The sequence below is a fragment of the Humulus lupulus genome, chromosome 7, assembly GCF_963169125.1.
Source record: "Humulus lupulus chromosome 7, drHumLupu1.1, whole genome shotgun sequence".
In the NCBI taxonomy this organism is placed as follows: domain Eukaryota; kingdom Viridiplantae; phylum Streptophyta; class Magnoliopsida; order Rosales; family Cannabaceae; genus Humulus; species Humulus lupulus.
Genome location: NC_084799.1, coordinates 208,637,029 through 208,658,696, shown reverse-complemented (window position 1 = coordinate 208,658,696; position 21,668 = coordinate 208,637,029). Strand labels below are relative to the sequence as shown.

The 21,668-nt window shown below is 32.9% G+C and overlaps 1 protein-coding gene, 1 long non-coding RNA gene and 1 pseudogene across 2 annotated transcripts; all 3 read right to left on the bottom strand.

Annotated features, from left to right (window-relative positions):
- Window positions 1-5,021: 5,021 nt before the first annotated feature.
- On the bottom strand, window positions 5,022-13,015 carry LOC133792698 (probable linoleate 9S-lipoxygenase 5). Its single transcript, XM_062230601.1, has 8 exons — window positions 13,001-13,015; window positions 7,924-8,164; window positions 7,305-7,670; window positions 7,132-7,217; window positions 6,938-7,045; window positions 6,436-6,827; window positions 6,070-6,333; window positions 5,022-5,901 (listed from the first exon to the last, which is right to left on the bottom strand). Exons 1-8 carry the CDS (start codon window positions 13,013-13,015, stop codon window positions 5,148-5,150), a joined length of 2,226 nt encoding a protein of 741 aa, XP_062086585.1. The 3' UTR covers window positions 5,022-5,147.
- Window positions 13,016-18,726: 5,711 nt separating this feature from the next.
- Window positions 18,727-19,278, bottom strand: LOC133790186 (uncharacterized). Its single transcript, XR_009873945.1, has 3 exons — window positions 19,116-19,278; window positions 18,931-19,030; window positions 18,727-18,849 (listed from the first exon to the last, which is right to left on the bottom strand). It is a non-coding gene; the product is annotated as an uncharacterized LOC133790186 (long non-coding RNA).
- A 466-nt stretch (window positions 19,279-19,744) lies between these two features.
- LOC133792697 (psbP domain-containing protein 3, chloroplastic-like) lies at window positions 19,745-21,023 on the bottom strand (annotated as a pseudogene).
- Window positions 21,024-21,668: the final 645 nt, after the last annotated feature.

Genomic DNA, 21,668 nt, shown 5'->3' with positions numbered 1-21,668 from the left:
CAGAGTGGTACATATACAACAATTCACCTGAAATTCAGAAATATTTGGAGTAAGTTTCTTCCCAAAAAGTTGCTTTTATTTCATTGAAAATGCTTTCAACTGATTCAAAATTTTTGTTCTTATTTATAGTGAACACTAGAAGAAATCAAACAGAAATATCAGGATGGAGATCATAACATTTTACATAAGAAATATTTTCAGCGATGGTTTCATAAGAAGGTGAAAAAAAAAACCTACCCTATATTCTTTCATCCTTTTAAGTATTGTTTTCAATTCTCTAATAATTTTATTTATTCTTTTAGATATACGACTTACATAAGCTTGGATCGTTAGATAATGGTGACGAGTTGCTAGCTTTAGCACCTGGATCAGATCATTTAGGAGCTTATTACGAAGGTTGTATATTGAATGGTGTTCGATTTATGTCAACCAAACGAGATTTAAAGAGGAGCACTCAAAACAGTGGAGTATTTGTTGCTGGAACAGAAGATTTTAACTATTATGGAATACTTGAAGAAGTATTAAAGTTAACATTTACTGGCTCATATTCTGTGACATTGTTCAAGTGTAAGTGGTTTAATACAGATCCAAGAAGGAAAAAAATAATTATAGAGAATAATATTACTAGTATAAACACTAGCGGGGAATGGTACAAGGATGACCCATATCTACTTGCAAATCAAGCGAATCAAGTATTTTATCTCGATGATTTACTTAGAGGAAATCAGTGGAAAGTTGTTGAGGGTGTAAACCATCGACAAATTTGGGACGTCGAGAACTGTGAAGCTAATTCAGACGTTGATGTGGTACATGATATTAGCTCATCAAATTTTGTGCTGACTGTGGATCTCGGCGAGTTGGTTATGCTACCTACTCAAAATTCAATTGACATTAGTACAGTACAAAATTTAAATGTTAGTCAAGAGGATCACGAGTTAGGCGATGAAGAAGCAGATGAAGAATTAGATGAAGAAGATGATTTATTAATTGATTTTTGTGAAGATGATGTTAATGCTAATTTAGTTAATGATGAAAGTGATAGTGATTATTAGTTTTATGTAATGATTACCTTTGTAACAAACACAAAAATTTGAATTTGATTTGTATTTTCCAATTTATGTTGATATTGATTTTGTTTAATATTATTTCATTACTTAATTAAATTTGATGGTATTAAATCTTAAATTGGATTTCTATTCTTATTATTAAATCTTAAATATTTATGAATACAAGAGAAATGTCAGCTGATATAGTATCATATCACGGTGGAGATGGTGGTGGTCAAGACCCCACAGATCCTAGCAGGATACCCTCAACTTGCGAGTCAGGTTAATATCTAAATTTTAGTTATGTGATATATTTTAATCGTAATCTATTTAAATGTTTAAGATTTACTAATATTTTTATTTTTATGTATTAAACAAATTAATAGATCGTCCTGTAAGGAGGGGACGTGGCCCTGCCAGTAATATTAATATTGAAAAACAAAGGCAGGATGCTGGCAAACCACTTGAATTGCAACTTGATCCGGCGACAGACAAAGTGGTTGGTACTGAGCACCAAGCTTTTGTTCGTCAATTGAGTACTGAAGTTACATTACTATTGCCGGGACATTATTTAGATTTTAAAGATGTTCCTCAGCAATATAAGGACCAGGTCGTTCAAAAGATGAAGGTAAAAAAAATATCTAATTTTTTTATATTATACATTTTAGTCTATAAAAATATAAACTAACAATTTTTTTTTATCATTACTATAATATCGATGGGCATCTAGAACCTGAAAGAGTTATGGGAACTCTATATACGGAGATGCGCAAAAGATATTCAGAGAGAAAGAATATTAGGCATACTCATTTCCTAAAATATTATTCTGGAAATCCGAATGATTTGGATAGTGCTCTCAATGCTATTCCTGACTTGTGCTCGAAGGAGAGCAGGAAAGAAATCGTTGATTTGTTTCTGAGCCCAAAGTTTATAGCGCGATCCATGCAGAACAAGAAAAATAGAAAGGAAATGAAGTATTTGTCGACGCAAGGCTCTAAATCAATGGCAGCAATCCGTAACGAATATGTAAGTAAAATACTTAACTTTATTTGATATTATTATATTATTAATTAAACTAACACTATTATTTTGTATGATGAACCTGATGAGCATGCTATTGATGCTTGGAGAGATACTCATATAAAAAAATCTACGAAGACTTGGGTTAGCGAAACTTGCAAAGAACTACATGTAAGTTAAAGTTTTTTCTTTCTTTATTGATCTTAAATTATAGTAATATTGGGTTTTTAACATTTTCTTTTGGCAGGATCAAATGACCCAAGAGATGGAGAGGCAAAATATTCAAAGTAGTCGGTCAGGTTCTGAATCTGCTTCTAGTGAAAGTTCTACTGCTAAATCAATACAGTATCAGGTTATGGATAAAGTTCTTGGCTCGAGGTCTGATTATCAAATAGGAGTGGGATACAGGCCTAAATGCAAAGGGAAGAAATCAGCATCTAGCTCCACAAGTCAAAGTCCAAGCCAAACTCAGTCACAAGTTCTTACTAATGTGACTCCAGAGATGATGGGAGTTTTGGCTGAGATGTGGGTTAAGATGCGTGATAAGGTTGAGTCAGGAAATTTTCAGACTGATTCTTCCCTCCATGACCCACGCTATGAAAGTTTATTGCAGCAGTTCTTACCTTCTCAACAACAAGGTAGTACATCTAATCAAAGCCCGGGGACGTCGTCGATGCCACAACCACCACAACAAAATTCTCAAAACATATCTGGTGGTTCCTCTCAGTCGCCACTTTTTAATTATATGTTTGGACTTTCTTCCTAGTTTCCTCAGACACAACCTATGGGAAGTCAGTTTGGAGGATTACCGCAGCAGCAACAACAACAAACTATGTATGGTCAATTTGGGCCGTTCATGCAGCAACAACCGGTATATCCTCATTATGGAGGATCGACACAGCAACCCGTTTATAATCAGCAGTACTACACTTCTCCGAATCAATAACAGCAGCAGTCTCCTTTGATTCGCCCACAGCCTCGGCCATATTATCCTTCGCCGCCAGTACCACAGTCTCATGAAGGTTTGAGTCGAAGCACGAATGTTGAAGATTTTTTAAATGAATCTTTTGATGAAGACAATAATAATTAGTTTTGGTTTTATTATTTATTATTAAATTTAAGTGTATGTTTTTTTATTTTGAAAAGACAATTTTAGTATTTTAAAGTTGTATTTTTAATTTGGATATTAATTTAAATAATATTGATTTTATTTCTAAATTTTATTAATGTTTTTTTTAATTATAAGTTTAGTTATTTAATATTAATTATATATAATTTATAAAAATTAATTATTTTTTTAAATATGTTTTACAATTACCGACGGATTATTACCGGTGGAAACCGCCGGTAATAATGTGTCAGACGTGAATCCTGACCAAATTATTGCCGGCGGGCTCTACCGGTAATTATCCGCCGGTAATAATATTATTGCCGGCGGGAGGCTAGTTTCGCCAGCAATAACGACCTTTACCGACCGGATTTTACCAGCGGATTTTTGCTGGCGAAGCCCGCCGGTAAAAGTATTACCGGCGACTTTCCTGACTATTGCCGGCGATTTTCTCCGCCGGTAATAACTGTTTTTCCTGTAGTGTTAGGAAAGTACAAGTTTTTGTATTTACTTCGCAAGTTGAGCATTTGTGATCTCCATGCTCCAACTTGAGGGAGTATTAAGAAATACTTGTATATGGGCTAATTTTGTATATGTTTAATATGGACTTAGGCCCTAATCTTATTACATAAGGTTGTATATGTTACCCTAAGGTTGAATTAATCCAAAAGAGAAAACATATTTTTTACCAATTTGACAATAAACCATCACTTTTTCGTACGAACGGTACAGCTGGGCCCATTGCGTACGGTAGGTAGCTTGGATATTTATTTATATATATATATATATATATATATGTATTAAGTGTGGATCCATAGACTTTCTGTGCAGATAACGAAAGCTATACTTCCATGTGCAACACAACAGTACTGCAAATGAATCTTATCAAATGTCACTATTAGAATATAGGTATATAATAAATAGGATAATAAATACTTTTTGAAGACACCAACAGAATGATCTATTTCTCACATCATCCTGAACACATTTCAACTACTACACGTGAATGAAAAATATATTCTTGATTCACTTATTAATGTATTTGTTTGTTACGTATTTATTTATAGCAAAAATATTGCAACTTCAAATATAAATTTAGTGACAGATATATATATATATATACTAGATACTGCATGTTTTTTTATTTATAGAATATATTAATTAATTTTATTAAATTTATATGAATATCATATAATTTTTTAAATAAATATTTTATCTTAAATAAATAATTTATTTATTTTTGTTTAAATTTATGTTTGTTTTAGTTTTTTAATTTAGGAGTGACAACAAGAGATTATATATTACATATTTGATGTAATATTAAATATTGTAAGTAGATTTTATATTTAAGTTTTTACTAGTTTTTTTTTTTTTTTAAAATTGTTGTTAATTCACAATAAATTATATTATATGTTTAATATTATATTATTCTAATAAGTGAGATTAAATTTAATTAAATTTTATTTAAGATAGCTGCCATATATTCTCCATGCACTACTACCACTATAACAATATTAATAGTGACTGATATGCATGTTTTGGTATTGAATTTAATATTAATTTAGGTTGTGGATTGACTTGTTGTACATTATCGAGCATTGACAGAGGTATGTACGTATCTTCTCTTAATTATTTTATTAATATTATATCAATTTTTAATATTATATTTTAATATAATGTTTGATTAACTAAATAAGTATTAAAAAAGTAATTATTTAATTTAAGTGGGAGAATATTATATTATATAATATAGTATATATCCAATTGTCTAACATATTTAATTCGGAGTTAGTGCTATAAATTCACAAAGCCCTGCTACCAACAATTAATTCCTCCGTCCAAGAAGAGACACTATGCTAAAAAATTATTTCATACGAACACACAAATACAAGACAATTGGTCACACAATTCTAGGAAAGACGGGAAATAAAAGACAAAAAGACTAGAAAAGCAACAACACAATGAAATATGTTTTAGATTGAGATGCTGTTTGGAATTCCCCTGGCAGCGAGCCCTTTTTCCCCCGTAGGCATGAGGAAAGAATATGGGAAATTGACCGGCCCAACACGGTTCCTCCTATTCTTATCTTTATTCCTACTTGTAATTTTGTCTTCAATTTGAGCAAGTTTTCTTCCAAATCTTTCGAAAGCCAGCAAGGGCTCCGAATCTGATGTCCAGTCAGGATTTTCTCTTTGACCAAGATAGATCTCATCAGAAGCATGTCTAGACAAAATTTCAACAAGGGAAATTCCAATAAGACTCTGCAATTCTGGAGTGATAGTCAATAAGAAACCCTTTTCAGGATCAGATTCAAGCTGCTCATATTCTGGGGTACCCTTTTCTGGCATGAACCGTCGGCTGATTGTGGGGCGGTTTAGAGGGTATCCTGCAAAAGAGTATTGGCCAAAGTTGACAGCTGCATGAAGTGCAGAAGATATCCATATGATTATGGCGCATGATTCAACTAGCTCCTCGCAAGTTTGCATTTTCGGCCACCAAGCTTCGTCTTTCTTGTCACCATGACCCACTTCCCTAACTTCCTTCCACCATGCTTGAAGCTCTGTATCATTTTGGACGGTGGCGTCAGTCTTGTAATAGAAAGAGCAGTATTCTTCAACCCAGGAATTAATTGCAGACCAGATGTCTAGTCCATCAACAGCATAAGGATAGTCCTCTATCAGCAATCGAAGCCCGTGAGGAGAATTCTGATCTTTTTCTGCTACTCCTCTACATATAGAGCCATAGAATATTATACTTCTAAAATAAATGAATGTATCACAATAATGTTTGATTATCAAAAAACATTTTCTAAACTACTCTTGAACCAACTTAATATCTTTCCCATTATGTCAAATTAAAACAATTTTCTCAACGTCCTATGCTAAATATACTTGCCTTTTAAGGAGATCTTCTGGGAGTGCTTGCTCAGTAAAAACCCAATCCTTATAAATTAATGATGATGATTCCAAAGCATACTTTCCTTGAAAAAATGTTTGCTCTATAAGGCCATCAACATTCACAAGAGTCTGCCTAGCAAGTGCATTAATGTTCATAGTATCACGATAATGGGGCTGCAAAAGCTTGTAAATTGGGTGGAGTACACTTAGCTGCCTGTTTGTTGCTATCACAAAAGGCTCCATCACAGCATGTGTATTCAACCTTTAGAAAAACCGAAATTCAAGGCATTATTATTATGAACATATATACTTTAAAATGAATCAAGCATAATTATTTGAGTAAAAATCTTTTATAGTTTCATACCAATGACTATTGACCTGGTGGTAGCCAGAATCATTTACAGCTACATAAGCTTTAGCCAGTTGCCAAATGGTTCCTTCAACACCTTCTTCAGCTGGAGTATATACTTTACTAACTGCACCATACTCATCACCATCTGGATGGGGTAGGCTTAATTCGATGGCAACAGGCTTCAAACTGCCGTCATTAGTCAAAAACAGGAGAGTTCGAGTTGCATATGCCTTTCTATCAGGTGCTTTTATCTTCTTCAGGCGTTGTGCAATTGAATCTTTGATTTCCAATAAGAATGATTTATTTTTATTGACTTCGTTTGCATCAGTTTCGTTTATCCTCCTTAGGTATGGCATAAATGAATCATGGTGATCCAATATAAATAATTTCTTTTGATTGACTGCCTATATATGAGGTTGTTCAACATATATATAAAATTAGTTCAGAAGATATATTAATTTATAAAACATTTGTAGTCTTATTGTATAAAACATAATCTTGCAAAGAACCTTACCATAACAACATCCAGCCCCTCCAGGTTTTTTTGAATGTGCTCTTCAGTAATTTTGCTAGTTTGATCACCATACAATTTAGGGTCTAGCTTACTGGCCGGTGGGAATTCCTATAGTCAAAATTAGGCCAAACTATATGAGTAAAGATGAAACAAAATTATTTATTTGATATCACTTACAAGAATAACAAAATTACTTGGAGGCGACGAATGAGGATAGGATGAACACCAGCGACCATTTCTCTTCCGAATTCTTCATCAGTCCTCCATGCAGATTTATTATCTACAAGTCATTAAAATAAAATATATGAAGATATTAAATGTAATAAAATAGTTACTGTATGATTGTTTGATAAAATATGTCCAATACCTTTAATAACATCTGGTTTGGGGAATCGAACGAATTTTTCACCGTCTAATCGGAATATTTCCTTTAAAATGTCGTTAGGAACAACTTTTCTGATAAAATCAACTGCTAGTGCTGGTAGCTTTAATCCTCTTTCATACAAATCATGTATTTCTTTGAACTTGTGAAACTCTCTTTGAGTCTGATCAAAGAATATTTGTAGAGCAGGTAATACGGCATGAGATAAAGACTTAATTGCATACCCAACAAAATCTGACTTCTTCAAGTGACCAAATCGTTCATCTCGTGGAACGTAAATGTCTAAAGATTCGACAAGATCCAGTGGTTTCGAAAGATTCACTTTTTTCAGCCTACTCTCACTTCTAGAATCTATGAAGCATAATTTAAGAAAGAAAAAAAAAATAATTAGTGTTTGAAAGAGAAGACCCTAAATCCCAAATCTGCAATTCGTAAGTACATAGCATCATCAACTACTAGTGCTGGTAGCTTTAATCCTCTTTCATACAAATCACGTATGTCTTTGAAGTTGTGAAACTCGTTTTGAGTCTGATCAAAACGAGTTTCACGTCTTCAAGTGAACAAATCGTAAGTACATAGCTTACAAACACAAATGCATCATCACCTGTTTTGGTGGGTGGTCTACCAGTTCTTCCTCTGCGAGGGTAAGGGAATTCACTATTCCTTCCGAGAATTTTACGAGCAAAGGACAAGCCTCTGTCAGGTTCGCCCAAATCGTTGTAGACATCATAGTCATAAACTCTGTCCCACTCATTCCGCTCTCCTTTTCCATTTCCTCTCAAATTCTCAAGCTCTTCCCTTCTGTACTTAAGCAATGGTGCTGGTGTTTCACTTGGAAGATATGACTACAAAGCATAATCCCAATCAAATTTGAAGGTGATTTACTACCAAATGTGTACAATTTCAAATTACAGGGTACCTGATCAACTTTGATAATTCTAATTGATGATTAAATCAATTAATTGAGACTATCTAGATGATTTTATCCAAGGTACAATGGGGACCATGGGCCTATGAAATCGAGCTCCAATAAGTTATCATAAATCTAACAAATAAATTTATTAACTTATTAATTCCTCGTGACTCCACTATAGACTCAGAATTGCACTCTTGAATTCATAGAACGCTCTATAACAAATATAGATACGCTATTAATTATCCATTGTTACAACCATAATTTTCAATCAATCCTCTATAGACGGTCTACAATGAGATAGGACTAAAATACTGTTTTACCCCTCATTGTATTTTATCCTTAAAACACTTAGTTCCTTGTAAATGATATTTCAGTAAACTAATTTAATTACTAAAATGAGATCTCTATCATTTAACACCTTGAACCAAACTAAAAGGAAACCATCGTTTCACTTCTTCATCAGAAGCTATAGATGTTCATATCTATGATTAACACTCCCACTCAATTATATTACCGAGTTCCCAAGATGTAAGTATGGGCTAGTCTGTAGGGTAAGCTGGTAACGAACAAGTCAAAGAACTCAAATAATACAATCAGTTAGAATACTAACCACTCAGAATTGAGATTGAATTGACCTATGGTAAACTATATGATATGACTAGAATAGATAATAATAGTATGTTTACTTATCTTATCAACTGTCAATATCGGTCTAGTCCGATGTAACATATACATCCGATCTTATCTACTTTTCTAATATTCTGGAAATAACATAATACTATAATGTGTAAGTAGATCATATCTTAGATTGGCAAGTCAGTGTAAATCCTGTGCACTGACTAATCTTAGGACTAACTTATTTTGAACATATAATCATATTTATATTCCACTATGATTACGTCACTATAAATAAGATCAGCTATATGCTCGGGATTTAATAGAAGTTTATATTAAACAAATAATCATGAAAATAAAACATGTGAGCAAAGTGATTGACCAAGTCAAAAAATGATTTCTATTCTTTTATTGATAATAAAATGAGATTACAAAGAATTTGGGTTTTAATTAGGGCATAAAACCCCAACAAGGATCCCATTGTTTACAAAACATAAGACATATCTTTAAAAACAAGTTAAAAAAAAATTGAATGCGGAATTACAAAAGAGACATATTTCAAAAGACTAAAATAAATGTCATCCTTGATCGACACGCAGTCCATCCATTCCATTCATCCTCAACACACATGTCATGCTACCAAGAATCCTTCCGCCTCCATAATCATTTTCCTGCATCACACTAAAATAAAGGAATGAGCCTAATGCTCAGCAAGGAAAATCTACTAAAAAAAAATGTACATCGTAAACATAAGCATAAGACTATATCAAATACTATAAAAGAACATAAGACTATCTAAAACATATAGCATATATCATAAGCATACACTATAAAACATATGGCTACAAAAACATCTATTACAATGGCCATCATACATATATATACCGAGCAATAGAGACACCAACGGAATCGAGGCTAAGGTGAGCAGAAGGGCGGTTAAGGCTATGGCAGCTACAAAAATGGAGGAAAACCCATTTAAAAAAATGGGTAAAATAGAAAAAAATAAAAAACTTACAAATAGAAGCTGTGTAACCTCAAATATATGCTTCTAGACACTAAATCAAGCCAAGATCTTCATAGAAAAAAAAAACAATAATTTCGGATTAAACTAAACCCAAAAAATTAAAAAATAAATACCATGGAAAATACAAAAATACCTCAAAAACAGATGTGGAGACTCAAAATCAACTCATGGGAGAGCATAAATCGGGCTTAAATTGGTTATTTATAATGGTAGAGTGGGAGAGTTTTAGAGAAAAGTTGGAGAAAATGGAGTTTTTTAGAGAGAAGTGGGTATTTTTCGTTTTTGCTGGAGGAAGAAGAAGGTTCAGCTTTTTTAATTATGTTGACGACTTATACCGAAAACATGTTGGTATAGGGTATAGTGTTCTCGGTATACAAACTAAAATAAAAAAAATATCGCATAACCTTGGCGCAGTTCTATATTATTAGTTCATAAAGGGTAGAGACGACTATTATTATTATTTGGGATTTTGGTGGCGAAAATGTTCAATGTTTTCACAGAGTCTCACTCACTACTACAAAAAATGTTTTTTTAGGGCTCGCAAAGTTTTAGGACTCGTGAGGCGTGAGCTCTCTATTTTAGAGCTTGACAAATAGGATTTTTAGGAATCACGTTGCGAGCCCTAAAAGAATGATTTTAGAGCCCGCATTGTGAGTCCTGAAAAGTTTTGTTTTTAATTTTTAGAAAATTTAGTGGTAGCCAAAGCTCTCGCCGGCGCTCCGACGGTGACTGTAGAGTCCAAGAACTTTACTTAGCTAATTATTTAGTAGTATTATAGTATGTATAGTGTTATCTTGGTAACTGTGGATTTTTGGTTCAGACCGAGAATTATTTGGACACTCATAGTAGTACTTATAGATTTTCTAAGTTTAACCTATAGTTTAAGAATATTAAGTATAACCTAAGGTTTGATTATATGACTGATATTAAGGATAATATTTGTTATACTATAAGGTTTAGATGAGGACCAATAGGATTTTAAGCACATGTTATGAATGGGTGATTAAGGATTAAGTATTTTGAGGATTTAATTTAATAAGGAGTAAAGTTTGAATGCAATAGGGTCAGTCAACAGCTTTGAATACGCTGAGGGCTTAGTCAAGGCTGTTTACTCCATTCAAACTTAGCTAAAAATGTGTAATTTCGTGTTCAAATATTCAGCGTGTGCCGATATATCGCAGCACGTAGATACGGAAAACACGAAACGATGAACGGTCGCCTCGGGCATACTGGCTCAGGCGATATATCGCCTACAGGGGGCGATATATCACCTCCTTCAGCATAATTCAAATGTTTTTGAATTCTTTTTCCTTTCAGCCATTCAACTTCTTCATAAATCCAACATCTTTTGAACGAGTCTTCAGCCTCTGCTGAACGATTATTCAAATTATTTTCACCTAAAAAGCTATTATTTTTATTCAAGTAAAATTAAGATTCCTTCATTCCCAAACTCTATAAATAGGACCTAGTACCCAGCCATTATTCACCTTTTACTCTAACTTCAGAAGCTGCAAGTGCTAGGAGAGTGTGAGAGTTAAACACTTGGGTGGGGAAATCATAAGCTTAATCATCTTAAGCTTATCAAACACTTTGGGAAGTAAGATTTCATAGTATTTCGGTTCGAGGGTTAGATTGATCTACAAGTCCTCAAGGTATTCAAAACACTCTAGTTCATTGGTTTAATGTTATGTTTCCCTTCTCTTAGTCTTCTACTCAGTCTTCTAACCTCATTCTTATTTTGGTTAGGGAATCTAAGTTCTTGAGCACATAAGTTTTGGTAATTGTGACTTTCAATGGTTTAGTCTTTCCATTCCTTTCATTTCATCTCTTTTTCTTCATTAGACTCACCCTGTTATATATGGTTTTAGGAGTGTTCCAAAAAGTCCCAACGCTGTCCTCTTATCCCGGTAACTTTGGTAAGGAAAATAGGATAGAATCTATATGTTTTATGCTTATGTTATCTTATGTGTTATGTTATGAAATATGTTATGAATATGTATGTTTGTAGGCTTGGGCATATGACCCATAAGGCTAACAAGACCCCAAATAGATTATGGGCATATGACCTACTTAGCTAGTAGGACCCCATTAATCTCTTGGGCATATGACTTGTTTAGTCTATGGGACCCCAAGTAATAATGGCCATTATAATAAGTGTATGTAATAAGTGTTATGATATGTCTTTATGTTTATTATGAAATTTATGTTTATGACTATGTGTTAGATTTTCCTTGCTGGGCATTAGGCTCATTCCTTTTTGTTTTATGTGCAGGAAAATAGCTTTAGAGGCGATCAGGTTCGTGGATGCTTGGGATTGTGTATCGATGGTGAATGAAGTCAAGGAGCCGAGCGTTATTCGATTCGAGGATGTAGTTTTGTTTATGTCTTTTTACATGTATTTTCCGCACTATTTATGTAATGTCTTTTTATTTTAAATTATGTTTTGTTTTTAAGACAATGGGATCCCATATCCTTCTTGGTATTTATTTTGTAAGTAACTCTCATTTTCTATAAGTTTTCTAATAAAACTATGGTATTCTCGCAAATGTAAGTTTTAGCAAGAATTTGTATTTATAGTTTCGTTAATGGTCCAAGAGTCTAGAGTAGTGGGTCATTACAGTTGGTATCAGAGAAAACGGTTCCTTCGCATGAAGTTCTCCTAGATACACACGCTCAAAGCTCCGAATCTAACCGCCAAGTAAGTGTTTAAGTTACAAGTTATTTTGCTTATGTGTATAGCTAACAACCTTAGTGTTTATGTTTTCAGTTAAGTATGAACGGAGCTTTAACCTACCAAGATATCCGAGCCATTAAGGCCTTAAAAAGAATAAGGGAGCCAAGAAACACCGTAGGAGCACTCGAAGATTGCTCTTGTTTCACCAAGAGATAGGTGGCCTTCAAGAGGCTAAGCAAATAATGTTAAGATCAACGGAACAATATGTACTAGTAATAAGGCTATTTAAAGATTTTCATACTGTAATAGCAGCCTTAGAAGAAATATGGGAAAATATGAATGATGAAGATGGACTACCATTTGCAATGAGATATTATTTCCTCTTAGTTAGGTTCACCGCAAAATTCGAGTTTCAGTTCACAAATGAGCAAAACCATAGAATTCTTACAAACCTTCCTAGAGGGCATTTTGATGCTCATGATAATGATGATTATGAGGAGATAGATGATGATATGTTAGATGATGGATCGGATGTAGAAGATCCTGATTTTTAGATTAATAGTTTTTATTGTTTGTTTTATTTACTCTTTTTATGATTGTAATAAGTGAAAATTGTTTTTTTTCCAAATGAATAACATGCTATTTTATTTTCATGTATGAGTTTGATTCTATTTTTCGCAATCATAATAAGTAATAAATAAAATGAATAATGACTAAGTTCGGTGAGGGTGGATACAAATCAATGAACCAAGTTTCCTTATTGAGAGTTAGTGGGCCATAGTAGTGGGAACGATTTTACTAATCCCAGCCCTCCCTCAATATGGTTAACTTTGGAACAAAGATAAGTTTCAAGCCTGAGAATTAAGTCATATAGGATGATTAGAAACACACTTAGAAAATAAAGATGACTTGTTTTTCTAAGTATAGAAACCCACTATAAAATATAACACTACAAGAAAAAACAGTATTCATAACACTTAAAAACTGCTAACCGGGACTATTGATAGCACTTTTGAAAATGCTAACATAGCCCCTGTTATTAAAAGTCCAGTCTTTTCTATAACAGTTTTTGAATGTTATGTTCGGTGTTATCTTAAACTATTCAATGACACATTTTTAGGTGCTATAATATTCAAATAATAACATTTAGATAGAGTTTTTGGTTATAAATTTGAAATTTAATCTTGTACTTTTTTCATAACACTTTTCAACTGTTACATTTGATTGTTTTGATAACATTTTTAGTTTGTTATATTATATAAACCATAACGATTTTTTACGCTTATAATATGTTTTTAAATCATAACATATAGTAATAAAATTTTAAATTTTATTTTGATAAGTATACTTATATGGTTTTTTTTTTAATTAAAAGATTTTCATTATTGTATTTTGATAAAAAAAATTTTAAAATTAATCATAAAATGTAATTCTCAATAGATTGATAAACCATAAGTATTACATTAAACAATAACTAATTCAAACCATGAATGTGTCTACTTCACGAGATCTTAGTTCTAACTTAAGTTTGAAAGCATAATATAATAAAGTTTTATAATCTTGAACAATTTTTACTTCAAAAATGAAAAATAGAAAAATTACAAGATACACAAAAGTAAACCATGCGTGAAACTTGCTCCATCCTTCAATTCATCATCCTCTGTGCACTTGCTCCATATCTCTCTTCGACAACCTTATCCATTTCCAAATTTAGTCTAAAGCTCTTCCTCCTTTCATTGAGTTTAACTAATTTTCCTGTAGATATGTGTTTTGGCCTCTTTCCTTTTGTAGATGGAGATGACATATCTTGTACTTGGCAAACTCTTTGACTAGTTTCTGATCAACCGTTTCTATAATTAGTACGAATTTTGATGAGTTACAAAAATCATATATAACAACATATTATCAATTATCACAAAAAAAACTTATAATAAAAGTCAGAAATAAACAGTCATTCTTGGCATCAAAGAAATAAAAATTCAAAGTGTCATACTAATAGTAAAAGAGCGAATAAGCATCTCTTGGTCCATTTTTGCCAGTTTTATCCTCATATTATTTTATATTTACTTTTTCCACTCCATAAAAATGTAGAATTTTTACATTACATACGACTGTTTTAGTAGCCACTACCAGCAAAAAATAAATAAATAAAAGACATATGTTAACTAAGAGAATATTCTTAGTGCCATCACTTAGTCTACTTAGTGACTAAGAGAATATATATATATATATATGTGAGGTAGCTTTACATATCCTATGTACTTCTTTGTAGAATTTTTGGTTCCTATAAGTGTATATCTAACAAGTATAGAATGCCAAATTGCTATACTCCTCTTGAAGAGTTTCTTTATACTTTTGGAGGACCCTGGCATTTCTCAGTTTCTTTAGTGTAATGGTTTGATTTGAACCCATAAGTAGATCACTAGTATTACATCACAATAGCTGTCATAGAAAACTCTTGCTTGGAGAACCTAGAAGCAACATGATTCTTCACTGTACAATATTTGCATATTCAGGTGAGGGTTAAGATAGAAATAGAAGAAAGACTTGGATTTTGGGACGATTGTGAAATTGAGGAAGTACTTTTAAAGGACAACTTTAAATTCTAAGATTTTAGCTGTTTACTTTCTACATGAATGGAACTCACTATGTCTATTGGAAAGGATCATTCAGCTCTATCTCAAAGCTGGTGTTTTGCACAAAACCAGCAATGAGACAGTCAATCATTTATTTATTCATTGCCTTTTTCTGAAAGATTGTGGATAAATGTAAAACTATTTATAGTTGGAGGCTTTTTGGATTACTTTACAGTACTCTGTAAATTTGTTAAGTTTCAATTTTTAGGAGTGGGTAACAAAAATAGAAAGTAGCTGTGGGATTCTGCTGTGATGGCTATTTGTTGGTCATTGTGCTTAGAAAGGGACAAGATAAATTTTTTAATATTGAAAAAGAGATTGATATTATTTGGGCTAAAGTAGGCATCTCAGTGATTTGTTTAAAAAGAATTCAGGAATTGTATTTTTGGTTTATCAAGAGATTGAGCATTTTTTGTTATTTGGATTTCAATGGACTTTTCATCTCCTTTATATTTTGTTTTTGACAATAGTAGGGTCTAGTTCTTATTAAACAAAATAAAATAATGTATAAATAATATGTTTTCTAAAGTCTATGGTTTAGCTCATTTCATTTTGTCAAACTTTCTGATTATGTTCATTGTGTTTATCTCACACATAGATTATGATGAGAAGGCTGAAGATGTTATTGATTATGAAGACTTTGATGAGCAATATGAAGGACCAGAGGTTCAAGCGGCCACTGAGGAGGACTATCTTTTGCCCAAAAAGGCATACATTTGTATATCAAACACCTTTAGGAATGTGCTATAAATGTAAAGTATTTGTATTTGTGGGTATATGTTTTCAACACAAAGTCCATATATGCATGTATCCAGCAATATGTATTTGAGGAATGAACATGCCTACCTAGGACACAAACACAACATTTATTGATCAACGAAATAGTTGTAGAATGAGGGAGATCATACATTGCTTTTACGATGGTATACATTTCTATATTGGAGCAACAAGCAAAGTATGTGGATGCTTTAGAAATTCTCACTGGGAATTTAGGATCTCTGTTAATGATTGAAGTTGATAAACTACGTATACAGGTACTTTAGAAGATTTATTTGCACTGTTTGATGTTTTTGGCTTGTCACCTACTCATGAACTCGTGAATATTGGTTATTACATTACATCTTATGAAGCATATTACATTAAATCTTTCATGTTTACAGAGGTTTAAGAAAATGGATAATTAACATAGGGTAATAATATTGATCCTCTAATCTTTTATAGGTGTATACAAAAGGGATACTAATCTTTTGAAGTTTATTAGATATACATCAAATAACTAACAGAAAATCAGAAAACATTCCAACCATATTTATTAATCAACCATCAATCATTATCAATTCAAAATATTCAAACAACACACAAGTTTTCTTCCTTATCTCACCGCAGCACACAAATTTCTCAGAACCTACTTCACTAATACACACAAGTTCTCAACCTTCCGTTATCACCGCAGCACACAATAATAATAATCTCAGAACCTACTTCACTATGGATGAATATCTAAGATATTCAAACTCCTCTAACATTTGCAAAGTATTTTAACAAAAATAAAAGATAACATACCTCTTGCAAAATGCTGCAAATAAAGTTCCCTCCAATTTGAAATCCAATGAAGCCACTAAAATGAAAGAAAAATTACATACCAATTAATAAACTATCAACATCATTCGACCTTTAATTAGGAGTCATCATTAAAAAAAATTACAACTCTTACAACCAAGAAACTATCCAAACCCACTATAGAGTCCTTGGAAACTAGAGCTCACAATATAAAAAGAACAACAAAAATCTTAAATACAACGACAAGAGGCAGCAAAAGAAGCAAAAAAACTAATAGCAAAGGCCAACAATAATGCAACAGTTTGAAATAAAACCAACAATAAAAAGAAAAGCAGACACAACACACATAGAAAGAATCCATGAAAGTTTGTTCTATCTTGAGCATTTTCTCTACAATAATGAATACCTTGAAAGTGAAAAAATAGCCAAATGAACCAAACCTAGCTGAGATGAAAATATAAGATCCCTTTATAAATGCCTCAGTTCCCCAAAAGGTAACAAAAATAATAACAGGGTCAAGAAAAATAATAAGAAATCAAAACAGTTATTATGCATAGGTTAAGCACACCATATCACATAAAAAAGCTGATGAAACAGAATTATGATTATAAGAAAACAGAGCTTAAATAAGGCAATGTAACAAGACAGAGCACAAAAATTATTGATTCAAATCAAATTAGATTACTGCTCAAATAAAAAAATAAATACTCAAACCACAATATCAATAGCCTACTCATTTTTATTCTGAAACACACCATATCACATATTATTATTATCATATTTGCAATGATAAAACTAATGAAACGAAATCAATGATTCAGTGATAAACAAAACAGAAAGAGAAATTGAAGGAAAGATGATAAGTAGAGTGAGAATTAGGGTTATAATTGGGAAAAAATATGAGTGGAGATCGCAAAAGTGAAGATTCGAAGTACATACCCATGCCGATGAGAGCTTGAGATTGAGAGAGTGATCGCCAGAAATCGAAGAGAGTGACAGGAGAAATGGATGAGAGAGACAGAGATGGAGAGAGAGACAAAATGGAATGTTAGTATTATATTTTTTTGACAAATATATCAAGGTTATTACTAAATAATAAATGTATATTAATATGAGTTAGTTACGTTTTTTAAAACATGTTATTATTTAATGTAATTAAATGGTAAAATTCTTGTAGTGGCTCTTTCCGCTGTGGTTCCAGGTCTAAAGAAGGTACTTACTGCTAGTTTTATGCCAATTAATTCAGCATGATATGACTATATAATCCTATAAGTTTCTTTTTATGGGATCTCAATACTACATTGTATATATGTAAAGCCATTAATATTTCTCAAATTTGTAAATGATGGTAAACTCTTAACAGATGGACAGGACTTCTGTTCTGGGAGATGCCATCAATTATGTAAAACATCTGGAAGAACGAGTAAAGACACTAGAGGAACAACAAGAAATGAAAACCGAAAACCATAAACCAGTCATTTTGATGAAGAAATCTCTGCTATGTACTGTCGAAGATGATTGAACAAGTATTCAATTCAGAATATATACTTGTAAAGAAGAACTCCAAATTACATTTTTACTTGAACTAAAATGTACAGTAATTATTCACTTCCAACCAAGTTTCTCAAAAGAAGCCTTCTTCAATGAATAAAGACAAACATATGGAATCATTACATATTGAAATTTTATTTTATCACTATTAATAGGAAAACCAATTTTGACCATTTTATTTAAATCTAACAGTCATAATAAATCACTTTATCGATAAAGCATCAATGTCAAATAAATAACAAATACCATTTTTCATACAAAAAATTAACCCCTGCCAATAGGGAAAACACCCCTACTGAACTAGCTCCCTATATATATAGATAGATATTTATTCACACACATAGAAAAATTAATATTAATATGCATGTTGCACAAGACCTTCTGATTCAAAGAAAAAAGCCAAGTAAATTTTTGGTTTGGCAACTACCTGGTCAGTCCAGCAAGTTTTGTGCGAAACTCATTGAAGTCTTTTGATTGGCCTTCTGCATTAAGGTAAACATGTAGCTCCTTTTCTGCACATTGATGAAGTCTTTCCAACCTAGACTCTGCCTCACCTGCACAAAAAGCCAAAGTTAAAACTTGAAAGAGAGCAAAACAAAGATAAGTTTAGAATCAAGCTCAATAATACTACTAACCTTGCAAGTACTCAAAGAACTGTCTCTTGGCATGTTCATGCTCTGGTAAATAATATCCATAAGCATATGTCCATTTCAAAACACGCCTGCACTCAACGATCTGAAAAAAAAATGGTAAGGAAAACATTATTTCATTTCTTCGAGTGAAGAAACTATACCTTGAAATAAAAGTTAAATTATCTTACCTGAAGCCAGGCCTCTGTTATGAACTTTAGCTGTGACTCAGGTTGGCACTGTATGTCACTCAGCTTCTCAAGCTAAAAATTGAATAAATTGTAAAACTTAGATAAGTAACAATAGGAACAGTCTCAGCCAAGTAAATGTAGAACAGGAAAACAAAAAAAAATCTGCCTCCCTCCAATCACAGGAATAACACACAGTTTATATATTGAAGATGAATATTGCTTGAGCAAAACAAAAGCAAAAATATCTTATAAATTAGGATAGTTACAACTGAAGAGAACTTATTTGTTGGCAGCAAAGTATTTTTTTTTAAGTGACAAGTAGGCATGAACAGTTAACATACAAAAAACTAATGTTATAAACAAAATAGGAAAGAGTCGAAATACTGTTCTCTTGGGATATACTTTGCTCAAAAAATAATAAGGCATACTTCTGCAGTGCTATTTCCTTTTCTATTCGAAAAAAAGAACTAAAGATCTAATTCAAGATTGGTGAACCAAAAGAACAACCACTTGAGGGGCATTTCCCACATTTTTATACATTAATACACAACAGCCGAATAAAGCTTTTGATGACAGAATAGGGATGCAAAACTTGAATTGATAAATGGAATATAAGTAAAGGAAAACAATCAAGGCCAGTTAAATGCATACCTAACATAAAGGTCGTTAAAATTACACCTACTAGCGGAAAGGGAGCTTCTATCTTGAGCTTCCTCATATGTATTGTCAATGTCATCCACCTCATCATCGAGAACACGCATTACAAATGGCCTAGAACTTCTTTCTACGCTCTTCACATTTGAAAGTCGACTATACAAAATTTACAGCTGAACGCTTAGTTAAACAGAAAAACACATATGCACCAAGCAGTTATCTAAATCTCACACGTACATACACGCACCCTTTCCCCACCCGAACCCCACCTAATTAACACAAAATCTTGAGCATTTATAAATACCTGTCCAGTGATGGTGTATAGCCTGTTGATCCAACCATTGGATGCCATTCCAAGCGCTGAGAACAAGTATCTGTGAGTCTCCCCTGGTCTTTGCAGGGTGTACTCGATGTAGTAGAAACCTGACATGATTCAGTTCAAATTATACCACATAGTCCATACCAGAGTTTGCTAAAACCAAGACTAGAATGCTGGATTATATAAAGTCTTACCATTGGAAGATTTACTGTTGATAAGTTTGGCTTCACACCTGGTGGTCTTTGCCAGCTCCTGTCCAATCCACTCACCTGTTCGTAAAGATTACGAATTGAGTTTAAGAAAGGAAAATAAATAATAATAATAATAATAAAATGTAACTACTTGGCAGAATTTGAGGATGCCCACCAGAGTCTCAGCAACTCATCAACTTGGCCGAATGATTCTATCTTGGTGAAATCCGGACCAAGCCCCGTAATCACAACGCTCACTGGTAGTGGTGAAAAATGAAACCAAACCAAACCCCATTGAGGCATTTTATCAAACACATAGAGATCAATCAGTTGATGAAGGAAGAAAACTACAATTCATACCGTTGGAGCTAGTGTTCCCTTCTGGGTAGAAAGCAGTGACGGATTTGAACCCATCAGGCTCACCTGCAGCCAATGACCACCCTACAAAAAGCAAATAATTGAAATTATACACAACACAAGCTGAACTGAAAAAGCAGCCATTTTCAGCTCACCTTTTGGTACAGATATCTTGAACTTGTTTACATCATCAGTGTAGATACGAAAACCCTCTGCCACTTCTGTAAGAATAACCCAATACCCACTTTAGAATAAGAACTAAAAATGGTAACTTTGAAGAAGGGAAGGCAATGATACCGGTCTCTGCAAATGCATTGGACAAAATTGGATTACACGAAAACCCAGCAAAACTCATGGTCATGCCAACCAAAATTTGCCTCCTATTTTGGAAACTGCCAATAAGAAAAAAAAAACAGTTAGAGTTAATAATAATTAGAGATAGAAAGAAAGAAGCCCATTTCTCACAAATGCTTCAGTTGCGTGAGTACCGGCGTGAGGGAGGCTTCAGCAAGGTGTGGTTGTGGTGTGGTTCAACGGCGGGAGGGTTAGAAAGCCGAGAGAATGTGAGAGAGCGAATGAGAGAAAGAGCAAGGGAGAGCGAATGAGAGAAAGACTGAATGCACTTAGAGATTAGGGATTTAAGACTGAATGCAATGAGAGAAAGACTGGTAGAGATTTCTGGTAGAGATTAGGGATTTGACGCTGGTAGAGAGAGAGCGAGAGAGAGGCACGCTGGTAGAGATTAGGGATTTGAGAGAGAGAGAGGCACTGAAAGATTAGGGATAAGTTTTTTTTTCTGTTCTCTTTTGTCAATTTCAGGCGGCAAAAAGTGTTTGCCGCCTAATTTTTTTTTCACCGGGTCTTTTTTTCTCCAAGTCTCCCTATCAATATCAATAGCACTTCTAAAATTATGCTATATTTTAATGTAATATTTGAGAAAATTTGTTGTAGTGTAAATAAAGACTTATATAACTTTTCATAAAAAGTCATATTAAATAGGTCCGAGTTATGTTTGTTTTAGAATAAGTTTTT